The 23,783-nt window shown below is 38.3% G+C and overlaps 1 protein-coding gene across 3 annotated transcripts in view; it reads right to left on the bottom strand.

The window, feature by feature from the left end:
* Positions 1 to 23,783, bottom strand: part of LOC140362870 (synaptotagmin-2-like) — a 76,473-nt gene that overhangs the window by 11,236 nt on the left and 41,454 nt on the right. For 2 of the 3 annotated variants that reach the window (XM_072449131.1, XM_072449133.1), the window contains exon 3: positions 520 to 741. In XM_072449131.1, coding sequence (XP_072305232.1) covers positions 520 to 721 — 202 coding nt within the window. In that variant the 5' untranslated portion in view covers positions 722 to 741. Of the gene's footprint in view, positions 1 to 519; positions 742 to 14,618; positions 14,833 to 23,783 lie in introns of those variants that run through there. The other variant, XM_072449132.1, reaches the window with a different exon arrangement.

Here is a 23,783-nt window from a genome sequence, read left to right as displayed (position 1 = left end):
GTTGAATAGTAAATAGCTGGAAAATCAAAAGTGAAATCACCTCTACGGAACGGTTTTTCTTTTTCTTTTTTATAAAACTGTTATCAGTGGGCACAGCTATGGCTCAAATTCAGTGTCCATATCAACAAACAAATGTATATATTATATAGTACAAAACACATTCATGTCACGGTCATATTTGTTTCCCTATTATCTGATTACTGTTCTATCACTTACTTCCGTCTTGGACTGCTGCTGAGGTAATCGATTGATGAATGTACATATATGAGGAAATTCTTTGACATTTCACCAAATGATCATTAAAACAACTTCCTGTCATGCTCTCTGTCAAATATATTTAGTGAGAGGCGCTAAGTTAGCAATTAGTTTGGGTGAAAATTAGATTTGGCCGCTATTAGAAGGCCAGGCTGGAATCAATACTGAATAAAGACATTATGAGGTGGCCTGCAGTCCAAGAGCAAATCCAATTCCAAAATCCTTGCTTAAAGTCAGGTCAAGTTTGGTTGATCAAAAACTCACGTGGGATTTTGTCGATTTCGTTTAGGAATTTATTCTTAATCTCATCAAAGGCATCATTCTTGGTGCTGACTTGTTCGGTGGAGTTGTTGTCTGCGGCGACCATAGCCACAGGAGCGGGAGTCACCTCTGGTGCACCGTCACCCGTGGGCCTGGCATCACCCACGGGTGTCGTCTGGTGCTTGAACAAGTTCCACTTCGTCATTTAGGCTGCACACACAATCCCTGCAACAGACAGAGCACAGACACAGTCCCGTGAGACCAATACAAATTATCGTTAAAGTTAATTAAAGATCGACTGGTGTACTGTGAAATGATCAAATTTACATTGGAAATAATTAATAAAAACATGTCTTTCCCAGTATTAGTCATTACAAAAGACATTGTCATGTTAAAAATGTGTAGTGATGTCATGTAATATTTGTCTTTTATTATAATAAGATATGAGATTGTCCAAATTCCAGTGTTGCAACGCACAGTTCAAGAACAGCAGGTGAATAGACACATGCAATAAAAAAAATCGAGTGGAATAAGTATTAAAAAATACTTAAATCTAACTGTGCAGGTAGATAAAAAAATATAAGGCTACAAAAAGTGACTGGAAGATTAAGGGCTTTAAGTGTACGTACAATAAATAGCTCTGACTATGATTATAAAAAATTGTTTTGTGGTCAGATGGTAAGTATAAGCTTCCAAATAGTTTACCATATCAATATGCAATACAATCTCCCCCGTTTTATTAATTTTCACCCTGGTGAAAATACACCAAAAGTGTGATGAAGAGCGAGGATATACAAGCACACGTCAGAGGGTATAAGTACAAAAGTGATTGACTTATTAACAGTATTAATATTGACTTGATTTGTTTTCTTTGAAGGAGTGAAAATATTTTACATACTTAATATATTTACATTTAACTAGTGCTTTAGGGGTGTAGATTACATTTAAATCAAATATTACAGCACCTGATTGGGTTGATTACCTCTCATTACATTCCCGTGACATTTATAATTGTAGTGCGTGAGTTAATTGTAAAACAAATTAAGTTTGACATCACTTATGTGTGGCGGATATGTTCTTCCACTGGTCAAACATGTGGAGTGCTGGCTTGGATTTGCCCCCAGGAGAAAGTGTGTAGAGTGAATGTCTTTAAATGTCAGCCTGGTGATTAACTGGCTGAACCTGGTCAAAATCTGCTCCGCGGGGACAGCCTACGGCCACGATAGTTTGACAATGACACAAACGAATAAAAGAATTGTATAGCGCAGTCCCATAGTAGCTCATAGTAGCAGATAATGTTACTGGAACACAATATATGATACAATCCTTTTTTCCCCAACAACATTAGCTCAGGCTCATTAACCCAAGAGCACAAATGAGAGAGAAGCTGCTGCAGTTGTTTTTAACAGCACCGAGCTGCACTTCCACGAAGCACGAAGCATCATATTGAAAATAAAAGTAAAACTGGCAGCATTTCAGCATTCATAAAATCCATTAACAAATTCAGGTTTTTATACATATTTCTGCTGGTATAAAATATCAAAATTGTCCACACACACACTATTCCACTTACTATTCGACTAAGAACATGCTCATTAACTGGACTGAGAATTTAAACCACCAAAGGTTGAAAATGCTGTGTTACTGCAAATGTCGACTACTCATAAACATATTTTAATTGCTTTAGAACTGAATTGAACCACAATACAGCAAGGAGACAGTAAAACCAACCATGAATGATGCAGTTCAAGCTTAATGCTCCATAAAACCTTTTACAAATCCACAAAAAATCCACTCAAAACACATGCATCTTGATTATAACCCAGTGTCCAATGAAGATGATTAAATTTCCTTATTAAATGTCCTTATCCGAGGCCAATTTGTTGACTTCAGAATTCTTGAAACAAAACAACTGTATGTTACAGTTTGAGTTTAGTGACTGTTAAGCAATAGAACATGCACAAATTTATTAAGTCATCATTCTACTAAAGACTTTCTATGTGACTAGGGTGTTGTCTTTGCCTTTTGTGTAAGCACGGACAATAGCCCACTATTCTATTCAAGCTGAGCTAAACAGATGGAAGGCCCATTCAAAATCCTGTAAAAATATTTGCTTATCATTTGACCCAAACTTGGTCCTTTCTATTGTGACTTGTGGTTTGTTTTCCCTGAGAAAACACCGCGGCCATTAACGCGACAAAAGATAGATTACAGCATCCACAGTGCAATCGGCCATTTTCAGTGCTTCTGACACACAGTATTGCATGGGGTTGTGAGGTCTGGAGACACAAACAATATTTATAAGAAATCATCATCAATCCTGTCTTGTCTCCCCATTTCTGTGTGTTAGAGGGAGCTACGCCTGAACAAGCATGGTCATTCCCCAGGACTATGGGTTTCCAGGGGCTAAAAAAAAAGTTCAATCAGACCTCTTATGGGGGCTGGAAATCACAATTTGACAAGTGCAGCCTGCCAAGGGAGTGCTGAGTGATTGGGCCGAAAAAGATGACAAGCAACACAAGCATGAGAACTACTGTTATACCTATTTTATTTAAGTCGTGGTGGTACCGACAAATAGGAAAATACCTACTGTACTTCGGAAGTGGATACAGAAGAGCCAGCGCGCATACAAATAATTCAAATTGAAGCCGACAGTGGGGAGGATATGCTTGTATTATTTAAAGTTCATGCATTTTCAAATGGAGTTTTTAAAATAGCAAGTTTAGTGAGTTGTGGTGTTACAAATAGTCAGTGCTTCATTGGACTGTGGCAGCGCTGAAATGAAAATTCTATGTTATGTAAAAGGAACACACAACAAGATTATATTTAAATTTGTTCTACGGATGTCTCAAATTGATGCTTTGGCACTTCTAGTTGCTGATCCATGAAAATACCAGGAAAAAACAGTCATTAATTTATGATATTATTGTGTGCTTTACAATTAGACGTTTACAAGGTTGTGGTAGATTTATATAGTGGTGGGTGAATGACTAATGGGATTAGTATTTTCTAGATCTAGTATTAGATGGGAGACCGCAGGGAATACCAGGTGCATCAGTGGTTTCCTAACCAGCCAAGAATACACACTTCTAGTAACAAAAAAAAATGCACCTACAAAATCCTACAGCATTCTGACCAAGCCAAGCTCGAGAACTGGAGATTGGTCCACTGCTCCTGGTTGTCCCAGTGGCACCGGGTGAAGGATGGGTCAAATGCAGAGAACGAATTTCCCTACAGTGACAATGAAGGCTAATCTAATTAATACTTTACAAAGATGTGAGTCTGGTCACAGGTTTCATCTGCCTGAGTGAAGATGTGTGTGACAGGTGGGTTAGCCAATCAGGGAAATGCACTGTCTTTCTGTAGTAAAACAAATGTGGCGACTTACAAGGAAAAAAGGAATAGAAAATTATCACAAGAGACTGAAAAAACATTGCAGATTTATGTTGAATCAATGAGCAAAGCACAAAAATCTCTGAGGTAAGAGAAGTTTGATCTTTGTTCTAAATGCTAGATGACCAATGAGATCATTCTTTCCCATGGGTCACAGAAATAAATAAACCTGAGTGCATGGCCCTGTCTGAGTCTGAGACACAACGTAGGAGGTGGAGACCAGGCTAAGATCTTCTGTATAGAAAATAAAGGGAGAATCAGTCTGGATCCCAGGCAACTGCAGTTGTTCTAGTGCATACTGCCGTTGTGTCCTTAGGCAACACACTTCATCCTCCTTGCCTCATTGTTTATAGTCAGATGGGCTGATGGCACAGATTGGCAGCTTTATTTATGTCTAACGCAGGGCAGTTGTGGCTACAGTAAGAGTTTACCACAACCAGGTGTGGAGGGAATGAATAATGCAAATATTGGAAATTGTCCAAAGAAGCATTATATGAATGTTGGTTCTTTTCTTGTGTCAATAGACTGAATAAACATCAAATTTCATGGGTTAATAAATCATTTACAGGAATATAAAGAATAATTTTAAACCAGAAATACACAGTCTTTTCCCGAAAACAAAGACATTCAAAATAACAAAGTGACTGATAAAACAACATGGCTGTTTAGTCCTGGAGTGGATACAGTGACAATAACGTTAAAAGCTCACTTAAAATCACTCAGAGTTTTATGTTCGTTTTCTCCTGTTCGCCCCTCACACCGCACCAGACCAGGATGCGGTTCAATTAACATTCATGATATGTGCCGGGCCGTTTTATCGGTCTCACCCTGAGGTCCACCGCGAGGACGGCAGAGGACAGACAGAGGGGACAGGGCCAGTTGTTTATGACAGCTGCTTGTCCTGCATCACACTCAGAACTGAAATATGTTTCAAGAATGTTGATATTCAAACAGACCACACAGTAATAAGACTTATCGTGCTTTTCATCATATTTACAAGTTTCAACATAAAGCACTTTTATTTCACTTAAATATATAATTTAATTATTCTCTCTTTCCCCATTTGGCGGTGATGAGTAGCTGCTGAAGTCACAACTGCCCGAGGACAGACTGAAGAAAATGTGGAGGGCAATCTGCGGCAATGGCCTTTTCAATCACCGCTCGCTCACATCACAAAACTGAAGGTGGCAAAGTGGCTTGATCAAGGACACGACAACAGTAAGGTTGATGCTGGTTGCACATTTGGCAAGTTCTTATATCTTATATATATATATTTTACACCTTCTGGACACTCGGAAAAAATGTGTGACCTCTAAATATTGCTCTATGTAGGGAATAGAGTCTGTATAATATTCCTGACATCGGCAATGAGCCTGTGCCTGCCCGGTGCTGTTTGTCAGGATCAGGCAACCTGTCTTCCATTGTATTTAGCTCTAGTGTATTGATGTTACTACCCATGAAGCCAAAGTGTAAAAGAGATACCCATGGCAGGACTCCACCACTTAGTGAGCCGTTTTGTTTTCTCCTGCCGTGATGCCCTTGAGCAAGCTTTTAACCCCCAGCTGCTGCTGCCAGGCCAGTCACAACACTCTCAGGTGGTAGTGCAAAGCTTCAGGTGTAAGCACAGATGTGAGACAAACTGAAAGACAGAGCTATTTAAAAAGCTTTTACGCTCTGTCTGAATACAACTCGGCTAAAAAAGGAAGCTCTAGTGATAGATGCAATCCAAATATCCCCTGAGTGCGGAGTCCTGCCCTGAGTATTGAGTCATTAAAGTTTGAGTCTCTGTTAAACTTAGACAAAATGGCTCTGCAGCTGGGCTCAGAGCTGTGCCGCCGCGGTGTTATCACTAAACACTGTGCAATGGTGTGAATAAGATATCAGACCCTTTATCTACGCTGCATAAACAGTATAACAGGAATCACATTAGAGCTGTGCATTGGTGAGAATGTGGAGATAAGATGCATATCACAATATATAATAGTAGTGTCATATATAGGGTCATATATCAAAAGCCAATTTCACAATCTTGTCATGTACTACCACAGTCTATTCTGTCTGGGGCTATTTACATCCATTTACATAGAAAATTAAATACATATGTCTGCATAATTAAATGTATTTATTCCACTTAGTTTTCCACATATTTAAATTGAAAGTGTTATTATTGTGCAATTCATTTGTTTTATGTAAATAACAATAATAATGTCAAATGTTAGTAATTGAATTGAATAAGTACTGAAAATGTTATGTCTGCACTGCCTTAACAGCCCTTAGCTGAACATTTTTTTTCTAATCAAGCCACAAAATCATAATGTAAAACTTGGATTATGCATGACCAAATAAGTGCAAGCCTTCCAGCTAAGAACCACAAATTGTCTTCTTGCCAATGCAATTTGAAACTTAAGAAGGAAAATAAAGTTTGACCAAAGCAAGTGCACATGTGCAAAATGAATTGGAGTGGAAAAATAAGCAACATATTTCTACAAAAATATACCTGAACTCAGTAATGATTGATGTTACATATGTGATCTTCTTGCATAAACTCACTGGAAGTGCATTGCTTGTCAGTATAATCTAATTTCCCTGCCCCTGTCACACTCCTCCAACCACTGGCTCTCCATTCATGCTTATGGAAAGCTCATCATTAGGTGACATCATTCAGGCGCAGTTGACCTGGGGACACTCTGCAATGACAGGGGTGGGGAGCATATAGCCTGGGGACAGGGCCGCTGTGTGCTACAACGAAGCTCACGGAAGCCTTGTTAGCAACCAGGTCAGATCCTGAAGAAAATAACCTAAAGGAGAGTGAGCCGGAGTCATGCAGCTGTTCCATTACCAAACGACAAGTACCTCCACCAGCAATTAATTAACTATAACGGGCTGGAGAGTGTTCTGGGGGCTAAACAATGTGCTACATCTCTCATTGTGATGCCTATAGAGTGTTAGTAAAAGGACTTGCAGAGAACAACTTCATCATTGGGACATTCAGTTATTATAGTACACACTGGATTTTAAATTGGGATGTAGAAATGAATGTGGGATAGCACAATATCGCAGGAACGCAACAACTATTTAGCATATTTATTTGTTTCATGGACTCTAAAGGTACATTCACACACTAGATCAGAACTAGATCAGAATCAATTCAAGATTAACAGGATCAAACCAAGTCTACACAAGGATTAAACTGGGCTCAAACCAAGACCAAACCAAGCCAAATAAAATGTGCCATGTGCTGACAAGATATTTTATTATCACGCAAAGCAGTATATAAGTCAGATCTTGTTGTTTTTGCAATCTAATGACTGATGATGAAAAGACAAAAAAGACAAAAAATCCAGCCAAATGAACTACATTAGCTAAATAATTGTTTGTTACAGCCCTATAATATGTTGAATAGCAGCAAACATAAAGAAATTACGCTTTAAGATGCACAAAAAGATCAGGAGGGAATTATGGATCTAAAGAGCTCAATATGTACAAACTATTAGGGTATTAGTCTTACCATTTCCATTATATTATTATCTGAGACTAAAATAAATAATAACCAAGTAACCAACATTTTTTATATCCTCAGAACTGTACATTTAAATAGCCAAAGCATCAATCACATAAGTAAAATTTAGAGGAACAGAAGAGCTTGAGGCTGAGCACTCAGCCCACCCACACATAAGCCATAATGTCACAGATGGTAGCGGGGGCCTTACAGTGGGGGGTTGAAAGATCTCGAGGGGGTCATAATTCACATAGTATCTGAACTGAGGACCCTGGATGTTTGTTGGACCATAACAAGTCTCCAAAAAGCAGTATAGCTTTGTTTAACCTCCCCTGACTTTCAATACAACAACCTTTTGTCAATTGCTCCTAATTCAATACTTCATTTGCCGCCCCACTGCACCTGACTGTTGCCCTGAGCTACCAACCCCAAGACCAATTTTCAGCCGCCATTTTGAATGAGAGCGCCAAATTTCATTCATTTTGAGTGAGTACAGCCTTGAGCTCGTGAAAGACCGTATACGTTAATACTAGAGCAGGGCCGTGTCACATCTTTATGATGTATAGTCAGTTCGCTTTCAGGGATTGCAGCTAATTGCAAACGCTAACGCCTAGAGACACATTAGCACTGATTGTGGAGGCTCTACAGAGGCAAAAACACTAAAATTGTCAGAGAAAGTGTGTGAGGAATAGAAGCAAAACTATTAAATATCTTTAAACTAGTGAGTACAAATATTATAGATGTCACTGTGAGGTATTAGGTCTAGCAGTTATATTAGTATTTCCAACTAGTTTGCAAAAATAAAACACTCAATTGGATGGATGAAACTACAGAAATTGTGGATTGTTGTGTATGTATTTACAGATTAGTTTAAAATGATAGCTTTTTTAGTTGATTGTCAGTTTTCTTATATTTATTCTTTATGCTTATAATACATTTTTAGATAGATAAGTTCAAAGGCTTTAGCAGGCGATCGCTATCATCAAAAATTGCTAAAACATTGTCATTTAGCATTGTGTAAATGTATTGTGATCCTATATCCACCACATTAAACTGCATTTTGGTCTGCTATTTGCAGGCCACATTACATAACTTCACATGCAAGATTATGTAAAAATGCTAAGAGAGCCATTCATCCATATCACATTAAAATAATTTATTTTTGGAGGCATAACAAGATATCTTTATGATTCTGGTTTTGAAATGTGAGCGCTTAACCACTGAGTCACAGCTGACCTCGGATGTCTTGACGTGATTTGAGCCCACACTGTGTACTGGAGCATTTCCCTGTTCACGGGGACATATAGTATTTCATTACCTCCATCAGGCAGAGAGGGCATTACTTTAGTCAGAAAGCTGAGCAGCGATGGTGGTGGAGTTGTTTCAATTAGGCCTAATGTGCAGCTTTATTCCTGAACTCTTGCTACTCTATGGTAATTTACTCCTGCTGAAATAGTCTCGGCTTTCCCACTGTTCGAGTAGACTCATTTTGGCCAAGTTTTAATAGGATTAAAGAGGGTTCTGATGGTTGCATGGCTTGTTGTTTACCAGTGAAAAATTAGGTAATTTACTGAATGACTGTACTGTAGATTTACTTTGTCAGTTGTACATTAAGTTCCAGGATTGTCCAATGCATATAATGATGCGTATTTAAATAGGTTTGTAGATGTTCATTGAACAAAACAATGATAATGGTATTTCTGCTTTACTTGCGGGCAGAAATATGTGAGAGAATTGCATTTAGACTGTATTTGACTTCGGAAAGTGGTAACTAAAAATCAGCACAATAAGCTTGGAATAGCCTAGGAATAACTCTAAACTGTTTAACAATTAAGATCACTTTTAGAACTGCATGACATTTTTTATTTTTGTACGATGTATTACCATAAATATAAGTGTGTAGGCTGCACCCAAAAATTCACCTATAACTTTGCACCATGCAGTTCTGACCAACACTTGGCAGGTTGTGTTCAGAAAATATCAGACTCTAAAGTAAAAATGAAAAATTCCTGAATAAAAGCCTTGCAGGCCTCAGCTAAAAATCTGCCAAGCATCTGTGTAGTTTAATCAAATATGAGTTGAGCCCTTACACTTCTACTGTACTTCTACTTCACTAGTGAAGCCAATGACCATCATCTTTTCTTTGGCACATATTACACAGGTATGTTCCAATTCCTATCAGAGAACAGCGACTGAAGAGCAACTGTGATCGAAAATGACTTTGAACTGGTTTATTACACCTTAAGAATTCAATTAATTTCACATATGAACTCATTTCCATGGACGTAGTTTAAACCGATTATCAAGTACAACGGAAAAACACAAGTCATTTTCTCCACATAATAGGCTATTTCCAATCATTTTAGGACGTAATAGCAGATTCCCCAGTGTCAACCACTCAGCTTTTTCATATTGGTAAAACTGCAAGCCAGAGAAACCAATATCCAACTCTGTTACGCAAGAACCTGAGAAGGAGCCAAATCTTGCCTCGGGGGTCAGCAAATCACACCACCAGAAAGGACCACTAGACACAACAGTGCAACACAACAAGCATCAATCAAAGACGTCAGCCCTTTTCTTGGGTAACTACATTAGGGTGCAAGTGCCGCTGTTGATTGGAGTCAGATAAGGCGTCCAGCACATCCTCAATAAAAAAGAACGAGTGAAAAACCCTGTATAACTCATTGTGTGTTGTCCCCTGGGGTAGTTTGTGGAGGTCTTTTTTAGCAGTGTGCAGATAAAACAATTCTCATTCTCACCTGAGGCAAAATGTGACTAAGCTATTATCAAGGGGGAAAAGGTAAGAGGGACTAAACAAAAGGAAGAAAAAGCAATCTTTTTTACAGTCATGCGCCACCTTTCCGCAACCCCCTTTACTACAGATATGTCGATTAATCATTTTGTCACCCCGATAGGTCCAATCTGCATGTAAGTAAGGCGCAAGGAGAAAGGGCTGTGAGCAAGAATTCTGCACCAGATGAGATAAAGCAAAGAGGGGAATCTATAAAGGTAGAGGATGGCATAAAAGGCATATTGTTTTTTGATATCAAAATAAACATTTCTCAGTGCAATGATGGTCTCTGTAACAGTCAACATAAGAGCAAGAATTACAGTATATTTGAGGTAATTAAATATAATGCCATCTTTCAATCTTAATAATTTATTTCTCTACACTAAGCAATAAGCAATAGCTTTATACATTTCAAAACACATGTCATGTAGATGTTAATATCTGTGAATTAAAAGTTATATAGTTTAATTTGCTGTTTGAATAACCACATCTTTAATTCAACTAATCTACATTTTACTATTAATGTAAAATGTATCATTGATACATTATTGGAGAATTTGTTTTGGTTTGAGTTAACACAAAATCTATTGCTGGGTTTCAGACTAAATTACAGGGTTCGTAGCCTAAATGAGATCACCCTGTCGCAACATTTCAGAATTTACAATAAAAATGGCATACAATTGATGCAGGAACACTGACTTCTATTCACATCCAAGGGTATCTTAAAACATTACATCTAATACATCACACTGTATCTTGACAAATGTAGTGTAATTTACATCATGTTGTCAGGTTTAGCCCATTTCCAGAAAACAGCTAAGAAAGCACCATTTGTACCATATTTTCTGTGAGTGAGTGTGTTTTCCTTCCTAACCATCTGCTCTCAAACTTCCTGCGTGGTTCTGATTAAAAGGTGGTGTTTAACTTTGTCGTGTGCACAAAACATAATGGAAGACAATCAAAATTACATTTCTCTACTCTGCAATTGTCTAAATGAAACTGCCTCCACGTAAGAATGGACTGCACATAAAAATGAATGAACCAAATCATAACAAGCATTCATATTTCAAAAGGATAGACAGATTCATTAGAACTGAATAAAACCAGACTTAAAATGGTTGCTATTAACAATTCAAAAAGGTAGCAATTGTTTTCTTCAGAGAGCACCATCCTGTCTCCATGTGGTCTCATTATGTAGTAAATAAAACCTGCAACACCCCGTAGTTTACCTCTACAAACATGTTCTTGGATTTTTGTATAGTTTAGCAGTTTCTAATATTTCATTGCTTTTGTATTGGTTGAAGCTTGATTAAAAAAGAACCGCATTTCCCATCTAATCATACCATCTTATCAGAAAAAATGCATTTTACAATACTGTATACTTTTTACACCCTGTATCTCATTGGTGGTAAGCTTGTGACTAGTGACATCATCTGACCATATTTAACAGTGTCAGTGTCAGTTACACAGCATCATGTGACCGGGGGCTACTACTGGGCACGCTCAGAAGCTCACCTGCAGAGAGCGGCTTGACAACAGCTGAGCCATCACAATCAATATTAGTAGGCTCCAAGAAAACCACTGACTCATACAAACCAAAAGACTTTACATAATCTATAAAAGGAAATATATGGGAAAAAACTGAATATTATGTGAGATAAATGAAAAACAATGATGACTATGTTGAAAATATTGACTTCCATAAGCAATTTTAATATTCATTTTGACATACTAGAGTAAGTTTAATGTTGTTGTAACCTAAGTCAGAATTGACAAAGCCTCTTGGACGACTTACACTCAAACCTCAATCAAAATGACAACTTTTTAAAACCTTTTTAAAATTCAAGGCATACAATATAACTTATCTGGTGGAGGGTCAGCAATCTGTTGGTCTCCATCTTTGGAGACAAGGCTAAGTTACAGGTCAGATCTGTGAAGAGGCAACCCCATTCACAGTAAGAATGCATGTTTGTAAAGGATTTTGTTTAGCAACAAACTCACCTGTAATTGAATAAATGCAGTATACGTTTATTGTCATTATATGGAACATTCCAGGCAAAGTAATATGAGAAGCTGAACCTGATTTGCAGTGGTTCAAACTTCCTTACTTTCCAAATGATGTCAAGGTAAAGCTACGTCCTCGTTCAAGGAGGATACAACACTTTTATCATTTTGACTTTAAGGGCTTTACAATATATTGGTAATGGGGAAAAAATAATTTTGCTCCATTGAATTTGTGCGCAGCCATTTTAATCTAGGTAATAAGGATATGACAGAAAAGTTACATTGTGCAACAAAAATCACAACTTAACATAAGCTAAACAAGAACCAACTGTAGGATGAATGCTGAAGGCTAAATTCATAAATACATTTATATATTCTGATTTATGAAATTTGAGCAATTTTATCTCAAACCATGTAAGGAACAAACTGTGTCATTTATTGTCAGGTGGAAAACCTCACTGCTGTATCAACATTTAGTTACATATGATATATAGATTAGCTGTTGTTGTGATTATTTCTGTGATGGATTGACAACCCATTATAGCATTCATCTATTGATTTAACAGAATGGAGAGTAATAAGATTTCAATTCTTCTGCATCTAAAAACTACTCGAGTCTAGAAGTGAGCTGCCAGATTGATGAAAAAAAGATTGGTGAACTTCAAAGCATCTTTCATTTTCGTAGTTATGTATGAGGGTCTGAGAAGATATTTCTCACTGTGAGTGCCACTGGTAACTGCAGCCTCAGGTATGGACTTAATGAGCCTGCCTGGATATTTTAGGAGATTGCAGAGGCCCAGCTTTGTATTGGACAGAGAGGAAGTCTTGGCATTGCGGAGGTAAACATGTTTCCAAGATGCTATATATAGATACAATCACACAGCATGCTGACATATTTAAGATCTTTGCAGAATTCTGAGTAACTACATGTCTGACAACCCAAACTGTCAGCAGCATTGACAGTTAGGACAATTACTTCACTGTACATGCTTAACATATAAAGGTGCTACTTTGAACACAGAGCACTGGGGAAAAGAGAGAGCAATTGAGTATTCAGTGCATGTCAGTGTGTGCACCGAAAAATGTGAAAAGTTCAAACAAGGACAAGGCTAAATCTGACTGCAATAGCAATATCAATTTCAATTAAATTTTGTATTACCCATTGTCCCAACAGAAGACGCCTCACAGGACTTTTTATTACATTGCATTGCTTTAACAAAAACTAAAGTGAATAATGCATGAATGCAGTCAAAAAGGACATTGCACAATATAAATGCCTTCATTGAAACTTCTGAAGAAGCTACATAGTATTCTAAAAGACCAAATATATCGTCAACTTAATTGGTAGGTCATCTGGCATAAAACCTTCACTAAAGCCATACAATCTTGTCAATGCTGGATCTCGTCAGATCGCTGAAGCTAAGTAGGGTTGGGCCTGGTTAGTACTGGGATGGGAGACCTCTGGGAAAACCAGTCAAGACACATCACCCACCCTGAGTTGTGCGTGAGTGACTGGAAGGGCCGATGGTGCAGATTGGCAACCCCATTTTAGTCTGTTTAGTCAGTATGAATGAAGGAATAATTCAAAAAGCGCTATATAAGATGAATGTGTTAATACGATTACAGCATAAAATGAGGCTATGAATTGCTGAAATAATCCTGGATGGGAAAAGGCGTGCATTTGGAAACCGTGTTGAAAACCTATTAGTGTTTGATACAGAAGTGCAATAGTCAGCATTGAGCAGTTACAGAAGCACAGGCAGCCCTAGACAGGTTTTGTCCTTGGTCCTGTCACCTCACTGCTGCCTGTACTGTGTCCCGTGGGAGCCAGCAAAAAAACAGCATCCTGCAGCAGTTTATAAAGATCCCCACCCCAATACTCCTCGGCACATTTGCCACCCTCTTCTCATCAACTTATAACTGAGATCGGACAAACCAAAGCGCACCGTGGGATTGTTGGGACTGTCTACAGTATACAGTACAGTGAGGTGGTAACTCGGTGTGGCGTGCCGCTACTGTGAAGGGGGTGTTACAAAAGAAGACTGAAATGGGGGTATAGGCAGCATCTGTCAGCAGGCTGGACACTATTCAGGAAAAGAGCAACTACGCTCAGGCGCCAAGCTAAACGAGACATGATCAATGGAAAGAAATGTAGATACACGCCTCTTTTATCCAATTCACAACGTGACAAAACTAATTTGCAAAAACTATCATAACGGGATGACAAGCTAGAGTGGCTATTTATGCTATAAGTCAAGTTGGGACAAGGAAGTGCCACATGCAAATATGATTGTGAGGGATAAGCTACATAGACAGACAAGTCAAACCAATATAAAGCATGCTAATAGCTGCTGCAATTCCATCTTGAGAAAAGCTGTCCAGGCATCGATGCAAAGAGTTGAAACACTCTCTTACCCGCTCTACAGTATTGCCGTAATGATGTTCTCCTACGTAAAGCCACTTCTAACCCATTCACCGTGGAGGCACTTGGGGTTTAATTCACAACGTCTTAATATTATCCCCGGACCGCTGTTCCGTCAGCATCACCAAACTGCAGTCTCTCCCTCTCTTCCTCTCGCGCTGGATCCACTGCAGCACTACTTGCTCTCACTCATCCTTTGCGACTACCCCCACCTCTGCTCGCCTCAGTGCCCTCCTCCTCTTCCTCTTCCTCCCCCCCTGCTCTCTCCCGCTACACTCTTTCTATCTTTTGCACTGAAAGGATCCCCCCTCCTCCTCTCCTCCTTTCCTTTTTTTTCTCCTCTGTCTTCCATCTCTCCCACTATACTACTCGTGCCGGGTAGCTGATTTGCGATGCCGCTCACAAGGTATGCAGCAGTCTGTCGTCCATGGTGGCAATGCATATAAGAGAATTATCTTGCTATTCGCTAATGGTCAGCTATGGCTTCGTTGTTTAAAGTAGAGAGCTGGATATAGGCTTGAAAAGGCTATTGGGACGGTGAGGCTAACAAAAATACAGGAAGTAAATAAGTACAAAATATAGCTTACTGCTTATGAAATCTCAGTGTAGTTGAAAGAAACATGGCTGTAATTGGAATTGTGCTTATGCTACAACAATAACTGGCCACATTTTTCAGAATTATGTTGTTAGAGTCACTCCCATGGCTATTGAAGAAGACTTTTATCCAGACACTGGCAAGGGACAGAAGATATACTTATGTAATACAAGACACTGATTCTTTGGTATAGCCAATGTAATCAAGGATTAGTTTAAGAATGCTAAATTGTGCAGGCTTCAATAATTGTGATGGGGGGAAATGGAGAATGCAGCTGCATAATTTGTAAAATAGGGTCAAAATCACCTATAAGCAGCCACTGGTAATAGTCAGTTGTACATTAATAGTACATAGTACAATAGTAAATATCATTAGCAATTACTAAAAAGTGTTAAAATTCCTGTCAACAAAAATATACCGACTCCAGCCACAAGGGGTCAGTAAGTAAATAAGAAATGCTATTACATTTAATAATCTTTTCATACTACAACCGCACTCAAACATTTTTAAAACAGTTTTGCCAATGTTTAAGTCTGGTAATACCCTTCCATACAACCAATGTATTATTGGTAAACATTTTTGTTATTAAGTAAGTGTTAAAATTCCAACCAGCAAGAACGTATCAGCACCAGCCAAGTGGTCATTAATAAATCAAATTAAATTCAGTAAACTTCATCTTAAATACCTGGAAATGGGCTTTGGGAAGGTTTAAGTATAATAGTAACCTTACATAGCACTTAACGATTGCACAAACATGTATGAATCACTCTCAATGCAGCTTTGACTGGATAAATGAGAAGGAAAAACAATCACAATTTGGTTGAAAGATCCTAGAAGTCAATATTGCATAATAGGTCTCCATTTTAGTCCCTGTAGGAACAAAGATGCTGACTCCAGCCACAAGGGGTCAGTAAATAAATTAAAAATGCTAATGCTTCACCTAAAATCATATTTTCATGATCCAGTATTTTTTTTTAACAGCTCAGCTGCAAATGTTCTTTGTCACTGTTGGTCTGATTATAACCTTCAATATAACAATAATAATAAGATAATAATAATAATTTTAAAACAGTGCTGACACCTGTCACAAGGCGTAATTAAAAACATATTATTTAAGTAAAGTTTACCTTATCTTCAGGTATTAAGTTACTAAACACATATGTGACCTGTTCTTAATGTATTATATTTGTTGTAGACTTCTCTCTCTCTCTCTTATTGACCTGTTGTTATAGTCCATTGATTTGTGTCTTCTTGCATGTTTCTGATGATTGAATGTACGGCTCTGGAGCTACAGATGAATCATCCTCAGGGATAAATGAAGTTTTCTAAATCTGAAATATTTTTTTTATACAACAATCACGTTCAAATATTAAAACTACCTGAAAATGTGCTTCGTCAATGTTTGTATCTGATAACAACCTTCCATATATGAAAGTCGAATGCATTATTCAGAAACATCATCTTCACAGCAGACCTCTTAACATTTCACGCCATCTTCATGCTGCGACGGTTAACATGTAAATCAGTTTACCTAAGGACAAGATGTCGCCCTCTTTTACCTAACACCAGAGCTCGGCCAGACAGTTTGGAGCCTTGAGGGTATTACTCGGTGTCCCCAAGAATTATTGCTGTCCCTTAAGTGAATCACCTCTTATTGGGGAAGCAACGAGCACTTGAACCAGAAATCAATAAAATCTCAATCAGTGAAAATGGAAAGGCTGAAAGATGGCTCTGGGTAATTTCCAAACACACAAGAGCAAAGAGAAACGATGAGAGTAATTTGTTCAGTATTTGCGGTAACATGTACGGTCAGGTTTTAAAATTAATAGAGATTTGGTGATTGTGGGGTGAATGAAGTAGTGCTAGTTGTTATATGACTGGGATGGACTGAATGCCCTACCTGATACAAATGAGACCATTTTCCTTTTAAGTGTGATTGTGCATCATCTAGTGCCAAGTGTAAAATGTCTAACTTGACTTCAATACAAAAGGACAAGGCGTCACACCGCAATTATGACAAAAGAAACATCTTTTAGACTGTGTAATGCTATTTCAAGGCAAAATACAATATTAATATAGTTGTGTCTTTAATATTACCATGTGATCACTAACTATTCAAAAAAGCTCAGATTTGTCAAATATGGGATTTATTTTCTATCAGTATCAGTATTATCGTTTGATAGCCCTGGTGTCCTCGAGTGCCTTCTCTGATTTGATTAAGTATTGAGTATTGATGAGGTATTGAAATCTCTTTCTTTTAATGGTGCAATTCTATGAACAATAATTACTTTTGAAATAACTACTTGGATGAGTGGTGAAACATATTCACTCTTAATAACGGTTGTCCAGTTGACATAAACCAATTTTCTTTTTGGAATATTTACTTTTGTTCAATTGATGGTGGAAAGTCATACAATGCTCACATTTTATGTCAATCCCAAGCAACTGTGGCAAAAGTATAGCTCATGCTCAACAAACCAATAAGGCATCATGGCATACTTCCTGGTTAGATCAATATAAAGTTTTATCACTTTAATCTTGCCTGTGCCCAGTCTATATTCTAACTTGCTCACCTTTCTCCTACAAAATCAAATAAAAAAGCATTTCAGACCGTTTCCTCATTGACAATTGGTGTGGCATTTAACTGTTGCCATTTCTCTGCATGCACGACATTGTAAGCGATATTTCTGACCCGGTGAAACTAAGGCAGCTCGAATTCCGTTTTTGAGAGTGCAAGGGATATTGATCACACAGAGATTTATAGTATACAAGGAAAACCCACGGTGCACACACAGCCCCTCTCTCCAAGGAACGTGCAACTGAGACCAATCATGATTTGCAACACAAGCCGACATATACAGATATACTTACTATTATCTTGACTGCAGCTAGCGAGTAAATATCAAAATGTATGCACTGGCATGATTTCATTGAGAAAAAACAAGCTTTACTTCAAACAAAAAAGGCCAAGTCTCTGGAGTAATTTCGAAATACTAAAATAAGTGGAGGCGAGCACACAAGCTTACAGCCATGAATTAAAACTAAGCACCATTGACTAGAGGGAGGCAGCAGAATGCATAATAAGATCACATGCACCACCATGTGTTTTATACCAAGGAGATTTTAAAGAGTATATATGCATGTTGTAAGAGGATGGGACAACAGGAGCAAGTCAATTATAAGTAGAAAACACTAGACTTAAGTGGTTTAAATAAGACGTAAATAATAGAATATATAGGAGACTTGTGTTTATTTCATTAAGCCTTGAAATACACGTCTACAGTACATTTTACCATGAAACAAAACATCACTTTGCACGTTCGTTTTCTTAGAGTTAATGCGCAATTCTGTTACATCATGTCCTAAGCAACTTGTAATGGGAGGGAGTTTGTATTTGAAGGCAGAGATGAGGAGGTGCAACATGGAAACACCTTCACTGTTGGCTCTGGTTTCATGATTTTACAACTTCCCAATCAAACATACATTAAAAGATGACAGCACTGTATCGACCATAACATATAAAATATAACCACTAAATACTAGAATAATGCCATAATTATAACACTCACACTAAGGGTTACACTACATGGGTTTCAGCTTCATGTTATAATCAATATTGTATTTCCATGAAAAATATAAAAACATTTTTTTTTAAATGATTAAAGATAAGACACTTTAAAAATAGACTTAAAACTAACACAATGTGCAGGTAGAGCGATGACCATGGCTGTGTACAGTGCAGCGTATGTGCAGATAAAGTGTATTAGAATATTATTTACAATGAGTGACAGGTAAAGTGACTTCAGTGATAATTGTGACGAGATAATTCACATTATATTACAGATGCTATGGCAGCAGTCCCAATTTTCTCAGCATTCTAAAATCCATGGCTAATTGATCTATTTATTCCTGTAAGACACAATTTTCAAATGTCAACCAGCATGACTTTGAGCTGCACACATAAAGAAATAAAGCTCCGGGGCTGCATCTCAATATTTGATTCTTTAAGTTTTTCAATTTTGGGAACACACTGAAAAACGGGAAATCAATACACAACTCCATTTTTTCATTGCCTGTGTATGAGGCATGACTGCAAACATCTCCCACACAGGAGGTGCTTTTGAATGCCACAGATATCAGTCATTGGTTCAAACACTATCACTATATGGACCGGCCTCATCCCATTCCAGCCTCCAGCGGCCAAGTCCAGCCTCTTTATGCCAGCGCTAAGGTCAGCAAGGTAGCAAAATAGCGCCTTGACCCCCCTGGAAAAGGCTCACGTTAACGCTACCTCCAGGGGCAAAATATGGCTCATTATCTTTTCAGAATTCAAGACAACGGTGATATTCACAGCACTGTTGCAGACAAAGCAAAAGGGTTTGGATGGAATATGACCCATAGCAGCACTCCGCTTTTACGACCTTCCCCTGTGGAAACACTTCTTATCAAGCAAATGCCTGCAAGGACTTGACCCCAGTGGGGAAAAGGGATATTCCCATGTTCTCCTTCCTTGGGACAAGCTGGATGGTCATTTAGACTGACTACATGTTTCACTATGTGATCTAAATCTGTAACTAAACCATGTTTGTTAAACATATGCCTTAAGAACAGTGTTGGAAATGTGTCATGTTTATGTCATATGTGCCATAATGTACATTTACCTGCTAATGATCTGTGTATTAACTGACAATGTTGTAATATTTTGCTGTGGTTACATATGTTGTTGTGCTGGTTTAAGTGAAAATTGTCCAAATTAGTAACAATATTTGATTCAGGTTAAGCCAGACTCCCACTTTAAGCCTTACCTCCGTGGCCAGATTAAAAGACAATGCAAGCCCCTCTCTCGCTTTTTCTTTTTGCTGGAACTTCGACACAAAGAACTGGTCGATGACCTCCAGGTGCCCCTTCCCCTCCCGGGGTTGTGGGCTCCTTTGTCTGAAAACTTCAGCCAGCATTCAGGCAATGGCCAAATTTGCCATTTGGACTCTTCCGTATCTTTGAACGCTAAACGCTAAACTCTGCACAAAGTATGGCCATACCCCGATGTACGGCTGAGGACTTCATCAGAGTTGACACGTAAGACTGATCCAAAAGTGTCTGAAACCTGCACAGTCTGGCATTAAAAGTAGTTGAGGTTTCCCTCCGATTTGGGGGAAATAAAATCTTACTTTTTCAACACCAGCGTTTCCTTTAACCAAGTGTGGCCCAGGCATAGCCTGTGGGGCCAAATGTATAATTAATTGGTTTGATATTTTTTGAGTAGGTTATTAATAGTTATAGCGGGACAAAGTCGAATTGGTGCCCTTTTAAAAAATTGAATTTACATTAATTACCTACAATACTATATCAGTGATGCCACGGTGTGAGGACGAGTAGAACTACATTCTATTGGCGACTCCGTGTAAAACAAGACTCATTTACTGCACATGTCTGTAGAATTAACAACAAATACTCCAAGTTATGCTAACAGAAACTAAAGTGACAGCCGTGAGGTCTTTGTGTATGTCAGCCACAGTGTGTATGTCAGCCACAGAGGCAGCTTTATTGTGACAATTTCTGACAATGACAGCTCATTCAACGCTGCACAAACAAATAGGCAAATAGAAACGGACAGAGCTACAATCAGACACACAACTTGATTCTGGTCGCTAATGTAAACAAATGTAAACTGAAATAAAATCTGCATAAACTGCTTAAATGTCAGAACATTCCAAATCTTTACTGTCAGCTGAGGTCCTGACATTTATACTACAACAAATGTTGTTCTGACATTTATACAACAGCAAATTACATTGTAAAAAAAGTACAGCTGCATTTTAAATGCAAATGTGGCTTTGTTGTAATGTAGAGAGTTATGTAGCAAATGTCAGTGAAGGCCTTAAATAATGGACTCAAAGAAATAAAAACAAGTTTTTAAGTAATTTCGAGCTTTAAGAGCTTACTTTGATGAAGGACTTTGCCAGTAAACAGTCTGTGTAAAGTCATGTAAAAGCTCCAATATTTGCACTGAGCACCCTGTGAGACATTAATTGGTAAAAACTATCACTCTTCAGGAAACATATGTGAACCAATTTTGCATTTATAAAAAGGCAAAGTACAAAAAGTAGAAATAATATTATATAATATATATAATAATAAATAAATTGTTGTGGGTCTCCGACCCACAGCAATTTAATTCCATTTTTGATATGTGCCGTACATTGGCATTGTTGTTCTAATTACTGAGAATAACAAGACAAGATTATGGTCGTTAAATTAAAAGTATTCATTCCCTACGATTACAAAACTAACAGATTAAAAATGCATGTCCTGTCCCTCACAAGTTCCCATCAGACGTCTGCTCCTCATCTGGGGGCCTCTCACACGCAGGACAAAGAATATGAATATTCATAAGAAGGTGGATCTTCTCTGGCACCTCTTGGTACCAGGCTGCACCTTCCAGGACATCCTAATTATGGTTGTGAGATGCGACCCTTGACCCAGACAGAGAAGCTGGGGGAGCAGAGACAGACCAAGCAGACAGAGCAAGAATGTGCAGTGTCTGTGTGTGCGTGTGTCCAGTCTGCTATAACAATGAAATGTATATTAATGCATTACAATATTAAATGCTTAATAATTCCTATAGCATTAACCATACATTTCCATATGGCATATGCAATTCCTTCTAAAATATGAATAACACATTTCCTTTGGATAATTTACACTAGAGAATATATGTTCCCAGGAATTCCCAGTTTTCTCACAAACGTGCAGGTTAAGACCAGTACCAAATCACGGTCCTAACGTAGCTAAACCCTTAACTTACAAGCAACTGATGCACTCTTTTAAATATATTATATAACACAATTACATTGAATACAATATTAAAGAGAATTTCATCAAAAGACAGTAGAAAACTAAATACACCTTCCATAATTGAAATGGACATGAAATGTATTTCTTCATGATAGTTTTACAGCTTGCACCTTCAGCAAGTGCCACAACACATAATGGGCTCATGTATTCAAATGCAATCTGTCAGTCCCCAGGGAAGAGCATTCTCGTTAATAGGTGGAGCTGATCAATGCTGAAAGCAATGAGGTCGACACATCCTGCAGCTGTCAGTGAGAACAGTTAAGACCAGTATCCTTCTCTAAGCCACACTCCGTCCATTAATGTGATGTCCACACTAAAAAACCTGTAGTTCAGAATTGTGGTGGAGGACAAGGTAGAATGGTATGGTAGAATTAGCTGCTTATTGTCAAAATGCTGATTTCCTATCGTATATATTTTTACTGTCACTGTATAAACATGATCACCTCCCAGTGCAGGTAGGTGACCTCACAAGCGCCTTTGTCCTTTAAGCCACATCTCGACTGGCCCGAGTCCCCCTGAGCGGTTCAGTCTGGAGCATCTCAGGATGCTTCTGTCAATGGCGGTCTGTGTTTCCATGCAGAAGTCCTGGCTCACAGGGGGGTGAGCAGCTGACATCACTCAAACATAACATGTTTTCTTAAGAAATAAAATCTAAATCACAATCAAATGATGCTCTCTCTTCCTAAGGCAGAGTAAACAAGTTCCGGTTTAGTGTCAGCTTTTTCTGCATTTATGTAACTTCTCTGTGCCTCAATGCCACATTTTGTGTTACAGATCTAGCGTGAGCCAGATTACAGTCACATCAAAATAAAAAATTCACACATTATTTCAATATTTCTCATAGCACAAATTGACTAGTTGATATAATACAGCATCAAAAAGTGATATTATTCATTCAATCTCCCTAAGGCTTTTTCTTTCAACAATAGCATCCCAGCCTAACCCTTCCATAGGAGTTTTGTATTTGAATGTGGAATCTTGATGGATGAGACTCTACTGCAAAAAACGATTTTATCTAAGTTAATTTGTGCTATCATAGAAGACATTTAACTTTGTGCCAGTTTTCTTTCACATGGAAATGACCAGTAATTACAGAAGTACGCCCCACAAAACTAGGACAACACATCTGAACAGCCAACTCTACAATGTCCTTCACCATTCAAAATAATGTAATTCACTTCCTTTTTTAAATTATAGGCTCCTAAGAATGCCCCGACATCACACGAACACAGCCGATTTCATCCATTTAGAGCTTGAGCAGCACAACCTCCCTCACTCCAGCAAATTATTCCAAGTAAGCACTTAAACACTACATCGTCCCTCAAAATGGACTGGCCCTGCGTCTCCACTACAATGTTTATCGCTCCTATGTACCGCAGTGAGAGTCCGCTCCTCCTCGTCATGGCAGGAGAAGCACATACACGGCTTTTCAAGAACAGATGATTGAGCCGGGGATGCCCTAAGCACAACATTTAAGACTCACATGCGGCAGAGGACCCATAAACATGCAATTACATAATCATCTGTTTAGGATCTTCTGTGGCATGGCACGCCTGCTCTCATTCATAATTGATTCAAATGATGACAGAATGTACCCTGGCAAATTATTATTGAGCAACTGGAGGCACGAGGAAATTAAGTGAATTATTGTGGGATTAAGAAACCAGAAGTGCAAAGCAAACAGCAGAACTAGTAAAGCAGCGATTGT

The sequence above is a fragment of the Eucyclogobius newberryi genome, unplaced genomic scaffold, assembly GCF_026437365.1.
Source record: "Eucyclogobius newberryi isolate DKJ021-1_F unplaced genomic scaffold, fEucNew1.0.hap1 SCAF_17, whole genome shotgun sequence".
NCBI classification, from domain to species: Eukaryota; Metazoa; Chordata; class Actinopteri; order Gobiiformes; family Gobiidae; genus Eucyclogobius; species Eucyclogobius newberryi.
The sequence above is the reverse complement of the archived record's forward strand: the minus strand, read 5'-3'. Positions and strand labels throughout refer to the sequence as shown.